We start from the raw sequence: 18,726 nt of genomic DNA on the forward strand, positions 1-18,726 counted from the left end.
TTCAGTCTCTCCCTGCCCCCAACCAAATGCAGATGCCGTTTTGTAAATACCTGTGTATACTTCCTTCTTAAGAACATATATTCTTGGCTTTTTAACGTGTTTGTTCATCCACAGTGGTAGTAGCCACCTGACATCCTTATAGTGGATTGTAACTAAATGAATGGAGGAGATTACAAGATTGAAAGAGAATTGAAATGATTCTGAGTCATTTTTACTGCATAATGTAAAGAGAATCGAAATGATTAAGAGTACATTTTTTTAAAGTATGATGATTCTAAAACACGTTTTAACAGAGATATAATAAAACAGTGGAGAATAATTTCCAAACACCCCCCATATTTATTTTGCAAGTGTGTGTATTTATGAAAGTATGGACATAACCTGATTTTTAATTGCAATTTCGGTAGCCACTGATCAAATTTACAGACTCCCTCCAAGTAAACATCAGTACTTAAATATTATTGTAATCCAAGTTAAAAATATAATATTTTTTACCAAACTCAATGTACTGCAACAAGTCTAGTATTTGATCCATCAAACAATTGTTTCACAGTATTTGCATTTTAAAAAATATTTGCTGGTTCATTTTCCTTGTTAAGGGGTCTAACGAAACATAAAGGAATGGTTTTTAGAAAACACTGTTTTGAGCCAGATATATTTTCATAATATAGTAGGTAATCTTCTGTACTTTCTCACTAGAGATCTTCATTACAAACAAAGCTTTAATATGTTATGTCTTCCTTAGTTGGAAACATTCCTTACGAAGCTACAGAGGAACAACTGAAGGACATCTTTTCTGAGGTTGGACCTGTTGTTAGTTTCAGGTGAGATCATTTACTTCATGGTGGGACATTCTTAAAAATTACGAGTTTGGCCCTTCATAATAGCAGATTTTATTTTTCTGATAACTTTGTACACATCTGTGTTAGAAGTTGTAATAATTCACACCTCATATCACATCCATTTTTACCTGATTTTTTTTCAGTTAACAATGTTTTTAAACTACAGTGAGTCAGTCATAGTTAAAAGGATTTTAATCTTAACGGTACAACATATTAAATCACAGTATTATATGAAGCCTGGTATGTTTACCATTTGTGCCTCATACTAGATTTTGCTCTCCAGATTGGTATATGATAGAGAGACCGGGAAACCAAAAGGTTATGGCTTTTGTGAATACCAAGATCAAGAGACAGCACTTAGTGCCATGCGGAACCTCAATGGACGTGAATTTAGTGGGAGAGCACTTCGAGTGGACAATGCTGCCAGTGAGAAGAACAAAGAAGAACTGAAGAGTGAGTATAAATCAAGGTTTTATGCATTATAGCTCAGAAAAAATGTTACAATGAGAGTTCAAACTGTGTTTTAAAATAGGCTCAGATGTCTTGGCACCAGTGGGTCATGCCTATAACCTTGAGGCTGAAATTTAAAGATTTCAGTTCAAAGCGAGGACTGGTTCATATACACACACACACACACACACACACACACACACACACGTGCACGAAACCAAATAGGCTCACATAGTTAACCCTACATCTTCTTACTTGCCTGTGTTAGGGATATGTATATATTTGAGAAGCAAAATGAAACTAACATTAAAAATTCACGTTAGCCAGGAACTTATCCTAGTGGAAGAATGTTTGCCTAGCATGCAGGAAGCCCTGGGTTCAATTCCTTGATGCCACATACACACAAAAAGCCAGAAATGGTACTATGACTCAAATGGCAAAGTCCTAGCCCTGAGCAAAAGTACTCAAGGATAGTGTCCAAGTACTGAGTTCAAGCCCCAGGATTAGCAAAAAGAAAAAAATTCACATATTACTAATGAGTTGTTTTGTACTTGAATATGAATTGAAGTCCACCAAGTTCTTAGTAGTACTGTCATTACTCACTTGTGTGAGTATGTCAGATCTATAACTGGTAAGAGTGAGGTTTTATTTCTGTTTTAGGCCTAGGACATGAACTTAAGGTGTGGGTGCTGTCCCTGGGCTTTTTCAACTCCTTAAAGCAATAGTTCCATTGCTGGAGCGTTTAGTTGGGCAATTATAGATAAAAGTCTCAGAATTTCCTGCCTACTCTGGCTTTGAACCTCAATTCTCAGATCTCAGCTCCTGACTAGCTAGGTACTACATAAGGGTACTTTTTTGTTGCTTTTTGTTTTTGTTTCTATTTTCTGCTTGTTCTGGGGCTTGAACTCAGAGCCTAGGTGCTCTAGTTTTTGCTCAAGGATAGCACTCTACCACTTGAGTCACAGCTCTATTTCCATGTTTTTTATTTGTTTAATTGGAGATCACAGACTTTCCTGCTTGGGCTGACTTTTGGGGTTTTTTGTTTTCTTTTTAATATTTTTATTGTAATTAATAAAAGGGTTACATGATATTTGCCAGATAGAAGGTGCATTAATTCACATACATTGATACCCTTTCACATGTCTTGGTCCCCATTACCCTCCCCCCCACCCCCCTATCTTGGTTTTCCCCCCTTCCCTATCCAATTTCAAATAACCAAATACAAGTATATCCAATATATCAGATAACAAAGTGAGATATTGTAACAATATGAGATAACCAAGGGACAGCAAAGGAGATGAGAGATAACATAGTACATTAAGGACAACAATCATTCATTATATGGCTTTTGTTTCAATATCCTGGAGGTCCTTTCAATTAGCTTCATACTATATGGCCTTATGTATCAAGGTTTTGCTCTATTGCAGATCTCTGCTAGAAGAGCCCAAGGTTTCTACTGATTATGACGAATGAGGGAAACCATTGAGCCTAAGTTCCTCTGAGTCTGGCTTACTTCACTTAATATGATTTTTCTAAGTCTTTCCATTTCCTAACAAATGAGTCGATGTTGTTTTTTGACAGCAGCATAGAATTCCATTGTGTACAAATACCACATCTTGTGGATCCACTCATCAACTGAGGGGCCTCTGGGTTGGTTCCATATCTTTGCTATGGTACATAGTGCTGCAATGAACATTGTTGTGCTGGTGGATTTAGTATGTCTTTGTTTCTGGATGATTGGGTAAATGCCAAGTAGTGGAATTGCTGGGTCATAGGGGAGCTCTATGTTTAGTCTTTTGAGGCACTGCCATACTGCTTTCCATAGTGGTTGAACGAGTTTGCATTCCCACCAACAGTGTAGTAGTGATTTGGGCTGACTTTTGAACCATAATTCTCAGATCTTAACTTCTGTGAGTAGCTAAGATTATAGAAATGAATTAACAGCACTTGGCTACATAAGGTTTTTGTTTTTGTTTTCTTTTTGCTATTAGGAAGAGCACATTCCTTTTTGGACAATATCACCCCTTTTCTCTCCCAGTTTTTCCCTCCTAGCCCCACCCTACAAGTTGTATAGTTCATTTTCAACATAGTATGTAGTAACACTGTTGCATTTGTTCACCCTTTGCCTCTCCATTTTTTTCCTCTTTCCCTTTAAGAGGTGTTTTTAATAACTTTTTTGAGACAATAGAGCTGTGAATGTCCTCTTGAAATTAATGCCTAAGCCTATTTAAATATTTTTTTCTACAATGACTGTCCATCTATGTGACAAGCGTTACCTTCATAGAAACAAGAGACTCTCAGATCACTTAAGATCTCAGTTGTAACATATTTAAAGTTTTCTGTAGGTTCTTCTAGTCACCTCAGAGATAAAATACTTTAAAAGACTTAGCTTTGGTTGGGAGTTTGGCCTAGTGGTAGAGTGCTTGCCTAGCATGCACGAAGACCTAGGTTCGATTACTCGGTACCACATACATAGAAAAAAACCGGAAGTGGTGCTGAGGCGCAAGTGGTAGAGCTCTAGCCTTGAGAAAGTCCAAGGACAGTGCTCAGGCCCTGAGCTCAAGCCCACAACTGGCAAAAAAAAAAAGATTAAGCTTTTTATTTTGCCTTGCTGACTTTCTTGTACTTTCTTCCTGATCAGGCCTTGGCACTGGTGCCCCTGTCATTGAGTCACCATATGGAGAGACCATCAATCCTGAGGATGCCCCTGAGTCCATTAGTAAAGCAGTTGCCAGTCTTCCACCAGAACAGATGTTTGAGCTGATGAAACAGATGAAGGTGGGAGGAGTCATTAGGTTATGAATAAAACAATTCATGTCAGAATTTCAAGGAATTAATTCATGTGCTAATGCAAGTACTCTGAACTCTAATAGAAATTATGTTTGTAGATTCCACTTATTGCATATTCGATGTTCTATAACTACACATTACATTTTACCTTTTGTATGCATAGCTTTATGTTTTTGTATACAGACTCCTGCCCAAACATTCTGGCTAGTTTTTTTTTAATTGTCAGGATGATGTCTAGAGGGGTTAGTTTCTGGCTAGGTTTTTGTAACCATCATAGATATAGGTATTAAACTGTGTTTTTTTTCCTAAGTGGCAGTATTATGGTATTTTAAATATCTCTTCCACCTATGGTCTGCCATGGCCAAGAGTTTTTGTGCCTCATAAAATTCAGTGATGTGAGTCAGGAGTGTGGCCTAGTGGAAGAGTGCTTTTCTAGCATGCACGAAGACCCAGGTTCAATCCCTCAGTACCACATACATAGAAAAGGCTGGAGGTGGTGCAGTGGCTCAAGTAGTAAAGCTCAAGCCTTGAGAAAGCCCAAGGACAGTGCCTAGGCCCTAAATTCAAGCCCTAGGACTGCCCTCCCTCAAAAAAAACCAGTGATAATTTAAATATCCTGGGTTTTTTGTTCATTTTTTGTTTTGGGTTGGTTTAGGCAATACTGGGGATTGAACTCAGAGCCTCATGCTTCCTACGTAAGCACTTTGCTATTTGAGCCATGTCCCCAAGGTCCATTTGCTTTTAGTTTCATTTTCAGATAGTCTTCCCCTTTTCTAGTCCAGTCTCAGACTACAATCTCCCTACTTCTCTCTCTCAAGTAGCTGAGTTACAGATATGCACCATGGTGCCCATCTTGTTCCCCCCCCCCCCAGTTGTGGGGCTTAGACTCTAGGCCTAGATGCTGTCCCTACCCCTTGACCTGCAGTGACACTTATGGTTTCTAGTGGTTAGTTGGAAATAAGAGTCTTACCATCTTTAGTGCCTGGGTTGGTTTGAACCACAATCCTCAGATCTCATCCTTCTGAGTAGCTAGGGTTACAGGTGTAAGCCATTGTACCCAGCCCATCTTGTTTTTGATGTGGAGTTTGCTCATCTTTTTCCCTCAGAATGGCCTCATATCGCAGTCTTCTCTATCTCCCAAATAGCTAGGATTAAAAGCATGCATTACCACACTCAACCCCTTAGTATATCTTTTGATTGTAACATTTCTTGTGTGGGAATGGCTCTAAATCATTATCAAGTTCTAAGTATTGAGCCTGATTATTATATTATTCACTTGTCTTCTCAGCTCTGTGTCCAGAATAGTCCCCAGGAAGCACGAAATATGTTGCTTCAAAACCCACAGTTGGCTTATGCTTTGCTGCAAGCACAGGTAGTGATGAGAATTGTGGATCCGGAGATTGCCCTGGTAAGTTCTGCTTCTTCTATGGAAATGATAGGGTACATCTTAAGTGGGATAGAAATTACTGATTGCTTTGTTAAAGATAGCTCACAGGTATTTGTCTTTTCACTTTTTAGAAAATTCTTCATCGTCAGACAAATATCCCAACACTGATTACAGGCAACCCTCAGCAAATCCATGGTGCAGGGCCTGGCTCAGGAGCCAACATGCCAATGAACCAGCAGAATCCTCAGGCTCCACAGGCCCCATCTATGGTAGGGCTTTATCCCTTAATATCTCTGTTTTCCATTTATCATTTCTCTTTAGGTGATGATATTAGAGGAAAGTGGTCATAAATCAGAGGTGATAATAGATTCCAGGTTTTAGAGCTCATGATATAGGAATAACTATAGATTTGGTTCCAAGTTTTTCAAGACATTCTTTCCAGATGTCCTCTTTTATAGGTTAATTTACTATGTGTTTGTCAATTTATTTCCATACATTATTTCAGTTAACAGCAATAATATGGGATAAGCCCTCAAAATATTTCCACTCTTAGCAGTGATAAAAGAAAAGGTTTGGGGCTGGTAGTGTAGCCTAGTGGTAGTCAATGCTAGTCTCACATGAATGAAGACCTGGGTTTGATTCCACGGCATCACATACAGAAAAAGCCAGAAGTGGTGCTGTGGCTCAAGTGGCAGAGTGCTAGCCTTGAGCAAAACGTGTCCAAGGACAGTGCCCAGGCCCTGAGTTCAAGCCACATGACTGGCAAAAAAAGAAAAGATTTGCCAGGTGATGGTAGATCATGCCTGTAATCTTAGCCACTCAGGAGATTGAGATCTGAAGACCATTGTTGAAAGCCAGCCTGGACAGGAAATGTCAAAGAGACTCTTATTCCCAGTTACCCACAAAAATCCAGAAGTGGAAAAAAAATCCAGAAGTGGATAAAAAATCTAGAAGTGGATTATGGCTCAAGTGATAGAGAGCCAATCTTGAGCAAAAGAGTTTAGAGACAATGACCAGGCAGGCCCTTTGTTCAAGTCCCAGACCAGAAAAGGGATGAGGAACTTAACTTTCAAAGCATGACAGAAACCCTGAAGCCATTACAGAACAATACATTTAAAAACAGAAAAAAAATCTGCATCTGAAACAATACATTTAAAAACAAAAAAAATCTGCATCTGGAAAAAGGAAGAATCACATTAAACAGAAAAGTATTTGCCACACATGATGGACAAAAGACAAATGACTCCTTGGTCATGGTCAAATAATTTTACTGCTGTATTATAATAACTAATGAAAATTGAAATTCATCTGAAATATACATGACTGGAAGAATGGATAAAATGTAGTGGATTTATCCAAGGGAATATTTGACAGTTAAATAAACCTGATGTATCAGCATGAATGATTTTTTTTTTTTTTGCCAGTCCTGGGCTTGAGCTCGGGGGCTTGAGCACTGTCCTTGGACTTTCTCAAGGCTGGAGCTCTACCACTTGAGCCTCAGCACTACTTTCAGCTTTTTTTTTTTCTATGTATGTGGTACTGAGGAATCGAACCCGGGTCTTCATGCATGCTAGGCAAGCACTTTAACCACTAGGCCAAACTCCCGGCCTGAATGATTTTTTTAATTAAAAGTTTTTACTGAGTATTTACATTATATTTCAAATGTCATGTTCTACAAACAGGTATTCAAGAAAAGAATATATTCAATGCCTTGCACATAAATTTAAGAACATAATTAAAATTAAACTGAGTCTTTGTATTAGATACATATTGATCTATATATCAATATATATCTATAGAATATATATCCCATCATAGACTTGTGTGTCTATATAGATATATCTCCAAATTCATGTCAATGACCTGGAGTACATGAGTACTAATTCATCACTCCTGTATTGTTTAGATCTAATACCCACGTATCAAGGAGACCATGCACCTTTTGTTCCTTTAGTCTTGGCTTATCTCATTCAACATGATTTGTTCTAGTTTCATCCACTTCATAGCAAATGCCATTAATTTATCTTGTCTTGTGGCTGTGTAGAATCAGATTGTATATATGTACCACATTTTTTGTAGCATTTCCTTAAAAATGGGGCAATGTCGTTCTTTCTGACAGCAGCATAGAATTCCATTGTGTATAAATACCACATCTTGTTGATCCACTCATCAACTGAGGGGCATCTGGGTGGTTCCATATCTTTGCTATGGTAAATAGTGCTGCAATGAACATCTTTGTGCTAGGAGATTTAGTATGTCCTTGTTTCTGGACTAGTGGGTAAATGCCAAGTAGTGGAATTGCTGGGTCATAGGGGAGCTCTATGTTTAGTCTTTTGAGGAACTGCCATACTGCTTTCCATAGTGGTTGAACAAGTTTGCATTCCCACCAACAGTGTAGTAATGATCCCTCCTGGCCACATCCCCTCCAGCATCTGTTGTTACTAGATTTCTTGATCAGGGCCATTCTAACTAGAATGAGGTGGAATCTTAAGAGTTGTTTTGATTTGCATTTCTTTTATGGCCAGAGGTGTGGAGCATTTCTTCATGTGTCTGTAGGCCATTCTTATTTCTTCTTCCAAGAAGACTCTCTTTAAGTCTTTTAATGGGATGGTTGTTTCTTTGGAGATTAGTTTTGGAGTTATTCAACTGTTTGAGCTGTTGATATATTTTGTATGGTTAGTGAAGATCTTGTCCCACTCTGTAGGCTTTCTGGTTAGGTTGCTAGCTATGTCCTTTGCCATACAGAAGCTGCAGTTTAATGCAGTCCCACTTATCCAGACTTTCTTTGATTTGTTGTGTTTCTTTGTCCTTATTAAGAAAGTTTTGACCTGTGACAAGGAGACCTATCTGCTTTTACCTCCAGGTCTTTGACCCATTTGGCGTTAATCCTGGTGCAGCGTGACAAAGAAGGATCCAACTTTAGTTTTCTGCTGGTGCTTAACCAGTTCTGCCAGCACCAGTTGTTGAAGAGGCTGTCTTTCTTCCTTCTATTTTTTGGCTCCCTTATCAAAGATTAGTTGGCCGAAGGTCTGTGGGGTAATATCTGGGTCCTCAGTTCTATTCCATTGGTCTCAGGCCTGTTCTTGTTCCAGTTCCAATCTGTGTTGGTCACTATAGCTCTGTAATAGAGTCTAAAGTTTGGTATTGAAATTCCTCCTGCACTGTTCTTTCTGATAAGAAGTGTTTTTGCTATATTGGGGTCTTTTATTATTCCATATGAAATTTTGGATTGCCTCTTCTATTTCTTTAAAGAATGACATTGGCATATTGATGGGTATTGTGTTGAATTTGTAGATAGCCCTTGGCACGATTGCCATTTTCACCATGTGAATTCCTCCAATCCAGGAGCATGGGAGGTTTTTCCATTTCCTCACTTCTGCTTCAATTTGCTTTTTCAGGGTTTTAAAGTTTTCGTCAAGAAGTTCCTTTATATTCTTAGTTAAGATAATTCCTAGGTACTTTATTTTCTTTGAGGCTATTGCAAAAGGAGTTGCTTTCCTGATTGTTGCCTCATTCCTCTCACTGGTGGCATAGAAGAAGGCAGTTGATTTTTGAGGGTTAATTTTATAGCCTGCTACCCTTCCAAATTTTTGAATCAGCTCAATCAGCTTGGGAGCCTATAAGATTCTTTAAATACAGAATCATGAAATCTGCAGAGAGGGAAAGTTTTACTTCCTCTTTCCCTAGTTCGATCTCCTTTATGTTTGCTTCTTGACTTATTGCTTTGGCTAGGAATTCTAATACTGTGTTAAAGAGGAGTGGAAGGGAGTGGGCGTACTTGTCTCATTCCTGATTTTAGAGGAAATGGCTTTAGCTTTTTGCCATTAAGTATTATGCTAGCAGCCTTTATTATACTGAAGAATGTTCCATGAATTCCTAGTTTCTCCAGAGCTTTTAGCATAAAGGGTTATTGGATCTTGTCAAATGCCTTATCTGTATCTATTGAGAAAATCATAGCATGAATGACTTTTAAAAAGATTCCATTAAGGGACCGGGAGTTTGGCCTAGTGGTTAAAGTGCTTGCCTAGCATGCATGAAGCCCCGAGTTCGATTCCTCGGTACCACATACATAGAAAAAAGCCGGAAGTGGTGCTGAGGCTCAATGCTCAAGTGGTAGAGCTCAAGTGTTAAACCACATGCTTATTAGCAAGCATGTGGGCATGACTTCAAATCTCAGACTTGTCAAAAAAGAATATACAGAAAATGAAATTAAGAAAAATATGAAAATGTGGGATTATATGTTTCTGTATAAATGCCACAAATAAGCTAAGTTCCAGTAATTCATGCCTGTAATTGACAAAACAAAGTGCCCAAAGTATGTTGATTGAATTACAAGAATATATTTGTCATGTAATTATTCATAAGTTTTCTTTGCAGAACTCAGGATCTTGCACTTGCCAGGAAAATGATCTACCTAGTCTTTTTTTTTCTTGCCAGTCCTGGGCTTGAGCTCAGGGCCTGAGCACTCTCCTTGGACTTTCTCAAGGCTAGATCTCTACCACTTGAGCCTCAGCACCATTTCGGGCTTTTTTCTATGTATGTGGTACCGAGGAATCAAACCTGGGTCTTTGTGCATGCTAGGCAAGCACTCTACCGCTAGGCCAAACTCTCAGCCTCTACCTAGTCTTTTTATGCTAATTCGTTATATTTTTTGCCTAGATTGGTCTGGACCATGATCCTCATATTTTTGCTTCCCATAAAGCATAAGTAGGATCAAAACATAGGTCACCCGGGCCAAGAGCATGGCCTTGTGTTAGTGTGCTCACCTAGCATGCACAAAGCCTATGTTTGATTCCCCAGAACAACATACATGAAAAAAGCTGGAAGTGGTGCTGTGGCTCAAGTGGCAGAACACTAGCCTTGAGCAAAAAGTGTCTAAAGACAGTGCTCAGGCCCTGAGTTCCAGCCCCAGGACTGGCAAAAAAAAAATAGGTCACCATACCTAGCTTTTTTTGTTGAGTTGGTGATCACAGATCTTTTGTACCTGGGGTGGCCTTGAACATCTCCCTCTTAATAATTGTCCATGACTGGAACAATTAAACTCCAACTGAGAAATACTATTCAGGAGATTTTGGCTATATATGTAATTTATTTCATAAAATCAGTGGTCTCTTTTTTTTGTCATTTATGGTACTTGAACTCTGAGCCTTGGCAATGTCCCTGAGCTCTTCAGGTCAAAGCTACTGCCCTACCCCTTGCACCCATAGCACCACTTCCGTTTTTCTGGTGGTTAACTGGAGATAAGAATCTCATGGACTTTAGTGCCCGGGCTGGTTTTGAACCGTGATCCTCAGCCCTCAGCCTCTTGAGTAGCTAGGATTACAGGCATGAGCCGCTGTGCCCAGCTAAGTCATCTTTTTTCTAGACAATATCTATACCTAATTTTTTCACAGTAAAAAAAGGTTTACTCTAAATTTATAAGAAAATTACTAGTTAAATTTTAGAAAAGGGGGCAATGGACCTAAACAGTTCACAAGTAGAAATACATATATAAATATATTTATCTTGACAGTAAGATGAATGTTAATTCAAACTAATGCACAACCTTGCAGACTCATAGGTTAACAACATGGATGGATCCTCTGAAAGTATTGGGTAGAGATTAACATTTTCTGTAAATATCCAGGTTGTACATATTTTTGGCTTTGCATTTGCAAACCTTAAAATAGAATCATAAGGTATGTCTAGGATCTGAACTTTTTCTTGTCGATCCTCGAAGTCTGTATTTTCTTAATTACCTCCCTGTAAAGAAGCTTGACCAAATGAAAGCTTATTTCATCTTAAAATGCAGAACACCTAGGTATGGGGATATGGCTCAAGTAGTAGAGTGCTTGGGCAAACTCAAAGCTTTCAAACCCAGTACCTATAAAATTGTATGCTATCAGCAAATTCCCAGCCTTTTTAGTCTTTTATTCAAGATACTTTTTATTCTTTTCCTTTTTTTGTCAGTCCTGGGGCTTGAACTCGGGGCTTTCAGAAGACTAGAGCTCTTCTACTACCTGAGCCACAGCACCACTTCTGTCTATTTCTATGTATGTGTCCCGAGGAAGAAAACCCAGGTCTTCATGCATGCTCAGCAAGCACTCTACCACTAGGCCAAACTCCTGGACCCATTTTCTGTTTGTTTGTTTTTTTTTAACTCTTATTGCTAGTCCATAATCAAGAAGTCTAAAATGAGTGCCATATGCTGCCTTGCCACTCAGATATGACTGATATGTCTCTATATTTAGGACATGTTCCATTCAACTGTTCACATAAGCACATTCGTGACATTGCAACATGTTTCTGTGGTACTCTAATCTGATAAAATCAGTGTTGTATAAGCCATGTTATATAAAAAGTATACTTGAGGGCCGGGAGTTTGGCCTAGTGGTTAAAGTGCTAGCCTAGCATGCATGAAGACCCTGGTTCGATTCCTCGGTACCACATACATAGAAAAAAAGCTGGAAGTGGTGCTGAGCCTCAAGTGGTAGAGCTCTAGCCTTGAGAAAGTCCAAGGACAGTGCTCAGGCCCTGAGCTCAAGCCCAGGACTGGCAAAAAAAAAAAGTATACTTGAGCTAGACAAATGTCTAATTCTAGCTACTCAAGATGTTGAGATCTGAAGACCATGGTTCACAGCCAGCTTGGACAGAAAAGTCCTTAAAACTCTTACCTCTTTAACCACAAAATGCTTGAAGTAGAGGTGTGTCTCAAGTAGTAGAGTATTCGCCTTGACACAGGGATAACACACAGGCCCAGAATTCAAGCCCCAAGAACAGTAACAAACAGATTGAAGGGGGATGGGGTTTATTTCATAGAATATTTGGAACTGCTAACTTGAAGAACGTGTCAAGGTCGTGGATTTAATTATTGACTTTCTGCAGAAACCTGTAAATATTCCTTTTCCCCTCCTCCATCAGGGTGGAATGCACGTCAATGTCAATGGCGCACCTCCTCTGATGCAAGCTTCTATGCAAGGCGGAGTCCCAACACCAGTACAAATACCACCTTCTGTAACAGGACCTGGCCCCGTCTCCTTAGCTCCTGCAGGTTGAGTTCATGTAGATTTTTATCATTTGTTTCTTCACTAATATTTTGTCTTGGCAGCTGCTGCAGTACAGCAAAATTATGTGATAATAGATTTTTATTTTTTTAATTATTTTTTATTTTTATGTTTTGCCAATCCTGGGGCTTGAACTCAGGGCCTGGGCACTGTCCTTGGACACATTTTGCCCAAGGCTAACACTGTGCTACTTGAACCACAATGCCACTTCCGGCTTTTTCTGTTTATATAGTAGTGAGGAATCGAACTCAGGGCTTCATGCATGCTAGGCGAGCACTCTACCACTACACTATGCTTCCATCCCAATAGATTTTTAATATAAAACTAGGGTGAAGCTAAGAGTATTTATATATCCTGGAGGACTTAGATGGTTTGGTTTTTTGTTTTGTTTGTAAAAGGATTTCACTATGTACTTTAGTCTTGAGTTCATGATTCTCTGCCTGAGCCTCTCAAGTGCTCTCATTACACTTATAGGGCCCCACCAAGCCCAAAAGGATGATTTGTTTTATGAGATAAGTGTACTGATCATACACTTGGATATTCCAGTAATGCCAAACTGCTGTAGAACTTCTAATGTCTGTTCTTCATTTCTGTACTTGCCTTGTCATGAACTGTTAACTCGTAGGAGTTATAGATCAACACCTTCTATAGACCAGGCATTAAGTGGCATTTGTTGTATACCGGCCACCCAGGTAGGATTCCAACCAATGGTAGGACTTAAACCCCTGGCCATAAAATCACCAGAACTCAGTTAATCCAGCTAGGAATCATGTATTAGCTGCACGGCAACTTCTCCCCAACATCAGGATAGTAAAGAACAGCCTCAAGCATCAGTGGGGTTGGATTTATAAAGGCAAAATCTACACTCAGGTTGCCAGACAGATTCTCTTTAAGCAGGCAAGCAGTTACAGAAGCAATTTTGTGGTTAGCCTTGTAATTTTGTATAACAAACATATTTTACTTAGGGTGTCCTAACATGGCTAGAAGCTAAATAGTTAGAAGGCTAAATACCATAGAATGCTTTTTTCCCATCTCAGACAGCCTTCAAGTCCTTCTGGGCTTTGCCGTTCTATCCCCTGACTCCCTGGCTCCTCATTCCTCATTAATATGGGTCTGGAGTCCATCAGCATTCTGCTAGTTAGTACACAAAAAATAGATATGCATAGTGCGAAATCAAAGAATAGAATCACTAAGTCCCACCTAACATGTACAATACACTTCACATCCACTTGTTCTGCAAGCAGAGGACTATCGTTCAATCTCCAAGACTTAAAAAAGGGGACAGGGAGGGAGGGCAAAGAAAATATGTAAGAACTTTGGGCCGGGAGTTTGGCCTAGTGGTTAAAGTGCTTGCCTAGCATGCATGAAGACCCGGGTTCGATTCCTTGGTACCACATACACAGAAAAAAGCCGGAAGTAGTGCTGAGGCTCAAGTGGTAGAGCTCTAGCCTTGAGAAAGTCCAAGGACAGTGCTCAGGCCCTGAGCTCAAGCCCAGGACTGGCAAAAAAAGAAAAAAGAAAATATGTAAGAACTTCATAGAAAAACAAAGTTAGATGGATTAACAAAAACTCATTCACAGTTGAGGGAATTACAAATTAGTGAAGTTTAAGCCTTTTAAGAAAATTTCTTAACATGAAAAATTGATATACATTTTGAATCATCATTTCTAGAAATCTAGTTTATATGAATAAAACTGCTCTTAGGTGATGGTGTATGAGAAATTGCACTCATAATGCCTTCTGCTATCCCTTTCTATACATCCTAAGTCTGTATTGTTTTGATGATTTGTCTAGCTAGAAAGAAGACAATAGTTTTATGTCTGAACAAAAGTGTTGAAATCATTTATACTAGTGTTTTTCAAATGATAATGTTTGATAGAATTACTGAAAGGGCTTATAAAATACAAATTGGTATTCCTTTGTCTTAGACTCTAACTTGATAAGTCTGGGGTATAGAACCTGATGATTGACGGTTCTAACAAATTTCCCAGTTTGGCTCATATTTCCCCAGCTAGATTGGTACCATATTCTGAGAACCACTATTTTAGACCAACTCATTCATTTTAAAAGTAAGGATGTTCAGGAATATATTAACTTTATCAAATCACTGATTTAAAACCACTATTATTGAGTAGCAGTGTTAGAGCTAGAATCCAGTTCTTCATTTTGTTAATCTTTATTGCTTGGCATGTTGAATGAAATAGGGGGAATATGTTATATACTTGGTGTTTTAGGAAAGTATTAAGTACAAATAAATGGGCTTGCCTTTTATCCCCACTCATAGCAAATTCCTTTATGGAAAAAAGAATTGTTGCTTGTGGAAAGCAATCAGGCAAGGTCTTGTACAAAGTTGTCCTTTGCATAGCAGTCATCCTCAGCCTTATTAGGTCCAGTATCCCCTTTTCATAACAGATATTTTGCAATGGCTTAACTCTCCTGAAATGAACTGCACAGGTGATATAACCTAGGCAATATAATTTCAGAAAAATACATTTAATGCCTTAATTATAATATAAGAGAAATAGAAGGACAAAAGTTTCTTTTTAGGTTAATATGCACTTTTCCAGTTACAAGTACACTAGAAAACAAAAGGTAGTTGTCAGATGTTTGCATCTATACCATCAATGTAAAAACAAAATATAGACAGATACAATTACGTTTGTTGTGGCAAATCATACAATAAGAACAATTATTTTAATTATGATTTTCTTAGTGAAAATTCATAAAATTCTTAGTCCAAGTTACATTATCCATAATTTACTAATTTGTCACATTTCTAGATAATTTAGTACATACATTTTAAAGAACCTTTGCTTGCAAATAAATAGGTTCTTTGTTCAGAGGGCTACAGATTTTCATTTGTATGAATGCTCAGTGAGGAATTTGAAAGTTGTTAAGACACAGAATATCTCCATTTTGTGAGACTGTTTCATACCTTGCAGGATACTCCATGCCCTTGGTACCTTCTCTTTCTCAATATCAGTTGTACCTCACAAATCTTTCTTTTTGGTCAGTCATGGGGCTTTAACTCTTGGCCTGGATGCTGACCCTGAGCTCTTCAGCTCAAGGCTAGTGCTCTACCACTTCAGCCACAGCACCACTTCTGGTTTTCTGGTGGATAGAGATAAGTGTCTCAAGGTCTTTCATGCCCGGGCTGGCTTTGAACCTTAATCCTCAGATCTCAGCCTCCTGAATACCTAGGATTACAGGTGTGAGCCACCAGTGCCCCTCTCTCAAATCTTTGTCACGGTGAATTAGTACACTTCCACATTTGCAGAATAACCTGGGAACAGTACTCCTTCCCATGAAATGCCGTCCATGGTAATTGACATCATTTCCTGTATTGCAGATCGCTTTCTGCCACTGTTTTGGTAATCCATGAGATGAAGCATTTTGTCTGAATGCACTTTTCTGTCAAGGAAACATGAAGTACATGAACAAAACCCATCTTTTGACTAACTGCATAGTTGCATGTAGTTGTCATCTTCCTTTGGAGATTACTTCTTGTGGGGCAGAATAAATAAATGTGTAAACTTAACGACTGTTCTCATTTTTTCCACTGTCCTAATTTTTGTTTCATTTTCCCTGTTCTTTGTCTTCCAGGTGTAATGCAGAGCCAGGTGGGAATGCCAGGAAGTGGACCAGTGCCCATGGATCGGGGACAAGGTAAGTATTAATGACTAATTGGTATGAACTAGACTTGGAAATATTCCTATTTGCACTGTTGGACTATGTCACTCATTAACCACAAGTGACTACTTAAATATGAAATTGATAAAATTAAATCCAAATCATAATATAATTTAAAACAATGTTTTATAATCACAATAACTGCATTCCAGGTGCTTAATAGATACATGTAACTTGTGGATACCACATTGGAGATAGGAGATGTAGAACATTTTTCTATTGCCACAGAAATGACCATTGGACAGTACTGGTCTAGACTTTTGTTCCTAGTGACTTACAGCCTCTACAAGAATTGATAACCAAATGCATCCTTTCTTTTCCAACAGTCCTAAGCATTTCACTGACACATTCTCCTGTAATGAGTATCTATTGGCTTAGTAAAAAAATGTTATTAGTGAGGATACAGCATGTGAACTGGTATGTAAAGACTGGACTTAAGCCCCAGAACAATCTGGGAGGGGATCCTATAATAGAATAAAGCCTCCTTGAGAAATGTCTATTATACTGTGGCAGCAACATTATATATAACATCAGCCACTCCCTAACTTCTATACTCTTTCACCTTGTTACTAAGTTTGGAGGAAAAGAAAATAAAGTAGTTTAATTGAAATATAATTTAGGGAGAGAGAAGGTTAGGGAAGAGATAGAACTGAGTGTTCTGTGCTGTGTATACTCAAGCACTTCAGTTCTCGTGAACAGCCTTATGGGATAGATGGCAGAACTTCAGTTTTACAGGTAAACACATGGAAGCTCAGAATTTTAAGTTACCTGAGGGGACAAGGTAAGTAAATGCCAATGTCTAACTGTTGTGGCCTCTATTTGATGTTTTCTTCCTAGTAAGAGGGAGGGCTAAGATGGAAAAAAATCTGTCGGTCTACACTGCCTCTCTAACACCCCAAAATGTTCTTAAATGTTTTCTATACTTATTAATTGGGTCTCTGTGGTAGGAAATGACTACTCTGAACAGAGAAGCTTAAGTGGCTTTTTTCCTTAGCTTGTACTTTATAAATGAAACCCATTTAAAAAGCAAAATAGTAAGATGCAGGAGTTATGGATTTAGCTCAGTAGAAGAGCATGTCTAGCAAGTACAAGACCCTGAATTTAATCCTCAGCACCACAAAAAAACATCCTAAGATATAGGCCACTTATTTACATAGTGGGATTGATAATTGAAGTGATAGAATTAAAGATTATTTTGTTATCATTAGCTGTCTTAACAGTATAGTACAACAAAAACTCCTGACCAAATACCTTATATGTTTTCGTAAGCATCCCATGCTTTTGAACTATTATGTGCCTTCCTCCCTCCAATCTACCACCATCAATAGATGATGAGATGATGTGAATTTCCCCAAATAATATTGTAGTAATGAGAAAGAATTAGGAATTCAGGTAACTTCTGCCCCTTAGCCCAGCAGGAAGCCAAGCCTTAGCTGTTTAACATAGAGTTCCACAAGCAATCTATCTCCCTTCCTGTTACAGCTACCCTCATCTTTCTGGCAAAAAAAAATAACAAATAACGAATGGGCTGGGAATGTGGCTTAGAGGTAGAGTGCTTATCTAGCACATATAAAGCCCTGGGTTCTATTCCTCAGTACCACATAAACAGAAAAAGCCAGAAGTGGTGCTGTGACTGAAGTGGTAGAGTAGTAGCCTTGAACTGAAGAACTCAGGGACAGTGCACAGAGAAGGTCAGGGACATCGCCCGGGCTCTTAGTTCAAGCCCTGGAACCAGCAAATAAATAAACAAACATTAGAAGATATTAAAGAATATCTTCATGAGGGGCCAGGAGTTTGGCCTAGTGGTTAAAGTGCTTGCCTAGCATGCATGAAGACCCGGGTTCGATTCCTCGGTACCACATACATAGAAAAAAAGCTGGAAGTGGTGCTGAGGCTCAAGTGGTAGAGCTCTAGCCTTGAGAAAGTCCAAGGACAGTGCTCAGGCCCTGAGCTCAAGCCCAGGACTGGCAAAAAAAAAAAAAAAAAGAATATCTTCATGAAGGGATGAGCTGCCTTTTATAATTACCTTCAGTACACAGCAGAGGAAACAAGAATCTTTTCATTTGTGTCCAGATTTTTCTTGCTTTTCCTAAAATCTCTGCTGCTCTGGCACACTTATAATGGTAAAGGGAGACAGTGGGATGTTTGAAAAGATAACTTTCTGGTGTCCTACAACTTTCCTTTAATATTGACATCTTTGTCATCTCATTAGTGTTTTTATTATTGTCATTAGGTTTATTATAAATTTTAATGTTATCAAGAATTTGCTGTGGCGGATGGCTTTATGTGGAATGCTATGTTCCTCATCAATTCATTCACTGCATTTCTCCATTTGATACTTTCTTCATAGCAGAAATTTTGTACTTTAAAATAATGACAAGATGGGCACCAGTGGTTCATATCTATAATCCTAGCTACTCTGAAGACAGTAATCTGGAGGATTGCAGTTCAAAGTCGGCCCGTGCAGAAAAGCCCGTGAAACTCCCTCAAATTAAAAAGCAAAATGGTAGGCTAGAGGCATGAC

At 38.7% G+C, this 18,726-nt stretch overlaps 1 protein-coding gene across 3 annotated transcripts in view; it reads left to right on the forward strand.

Moving 5' to 3' along the window:
• Positions 1 to 18,726, forward strand: part of Cstf2 (cleavage stimulation factor subunit 2) — a 33,441-nt gene that overhangs the window by 507 nt on the left and 14,208 nt on the right. For all 3 annotated transcript variants that reach the window (XM_090326693.1, XM_090326694.1, XM_090326695.1), the window contains exons 2-8: positions 746 to 824; positions 1,126 to 1,295; positions 3,934 to 4,070; positions 5,371 to 5,490; positions 5,601 to 5,738; positions 12,370 to 12,499; positions 16,116 to 16,178. In XM_090326693.1, coding sequence (XP_090182819.1) covers positions 746 to 824; positions 1,126 to 1,295; positions 3,934 to 4,070; positions 5,371 to 5,490; positions 5,601 to 5,738; positions 12,370 to 12,499; positions 16,116 to 16,178 — 837 coding nt within the window. The remainder of the gene's footprint in view (positions 1 to 745; positions 825 to 1,125; positions 1,296 to 3,933; positions 4,071 to 5,370; positions 5,491 to 5,600; positions 5,739 to 12,369; positions 12,500 to 16,115; positions 16,179 to 18,726) is intronic.

This window comes from Megascapheus bottae, chromosome X (genome assembly GCF_031878675.1).
Source record: "Megascapheus bottae isolate mThoBot1 chromosome X, mThoBot2.hap1, whole genome shotgun sequence".
NCBI lineage: Eukaryota > Metazoa > Chordata > Mammalia > Rodentia > Geomyidae > Megascapheus > Megascapheus bottae.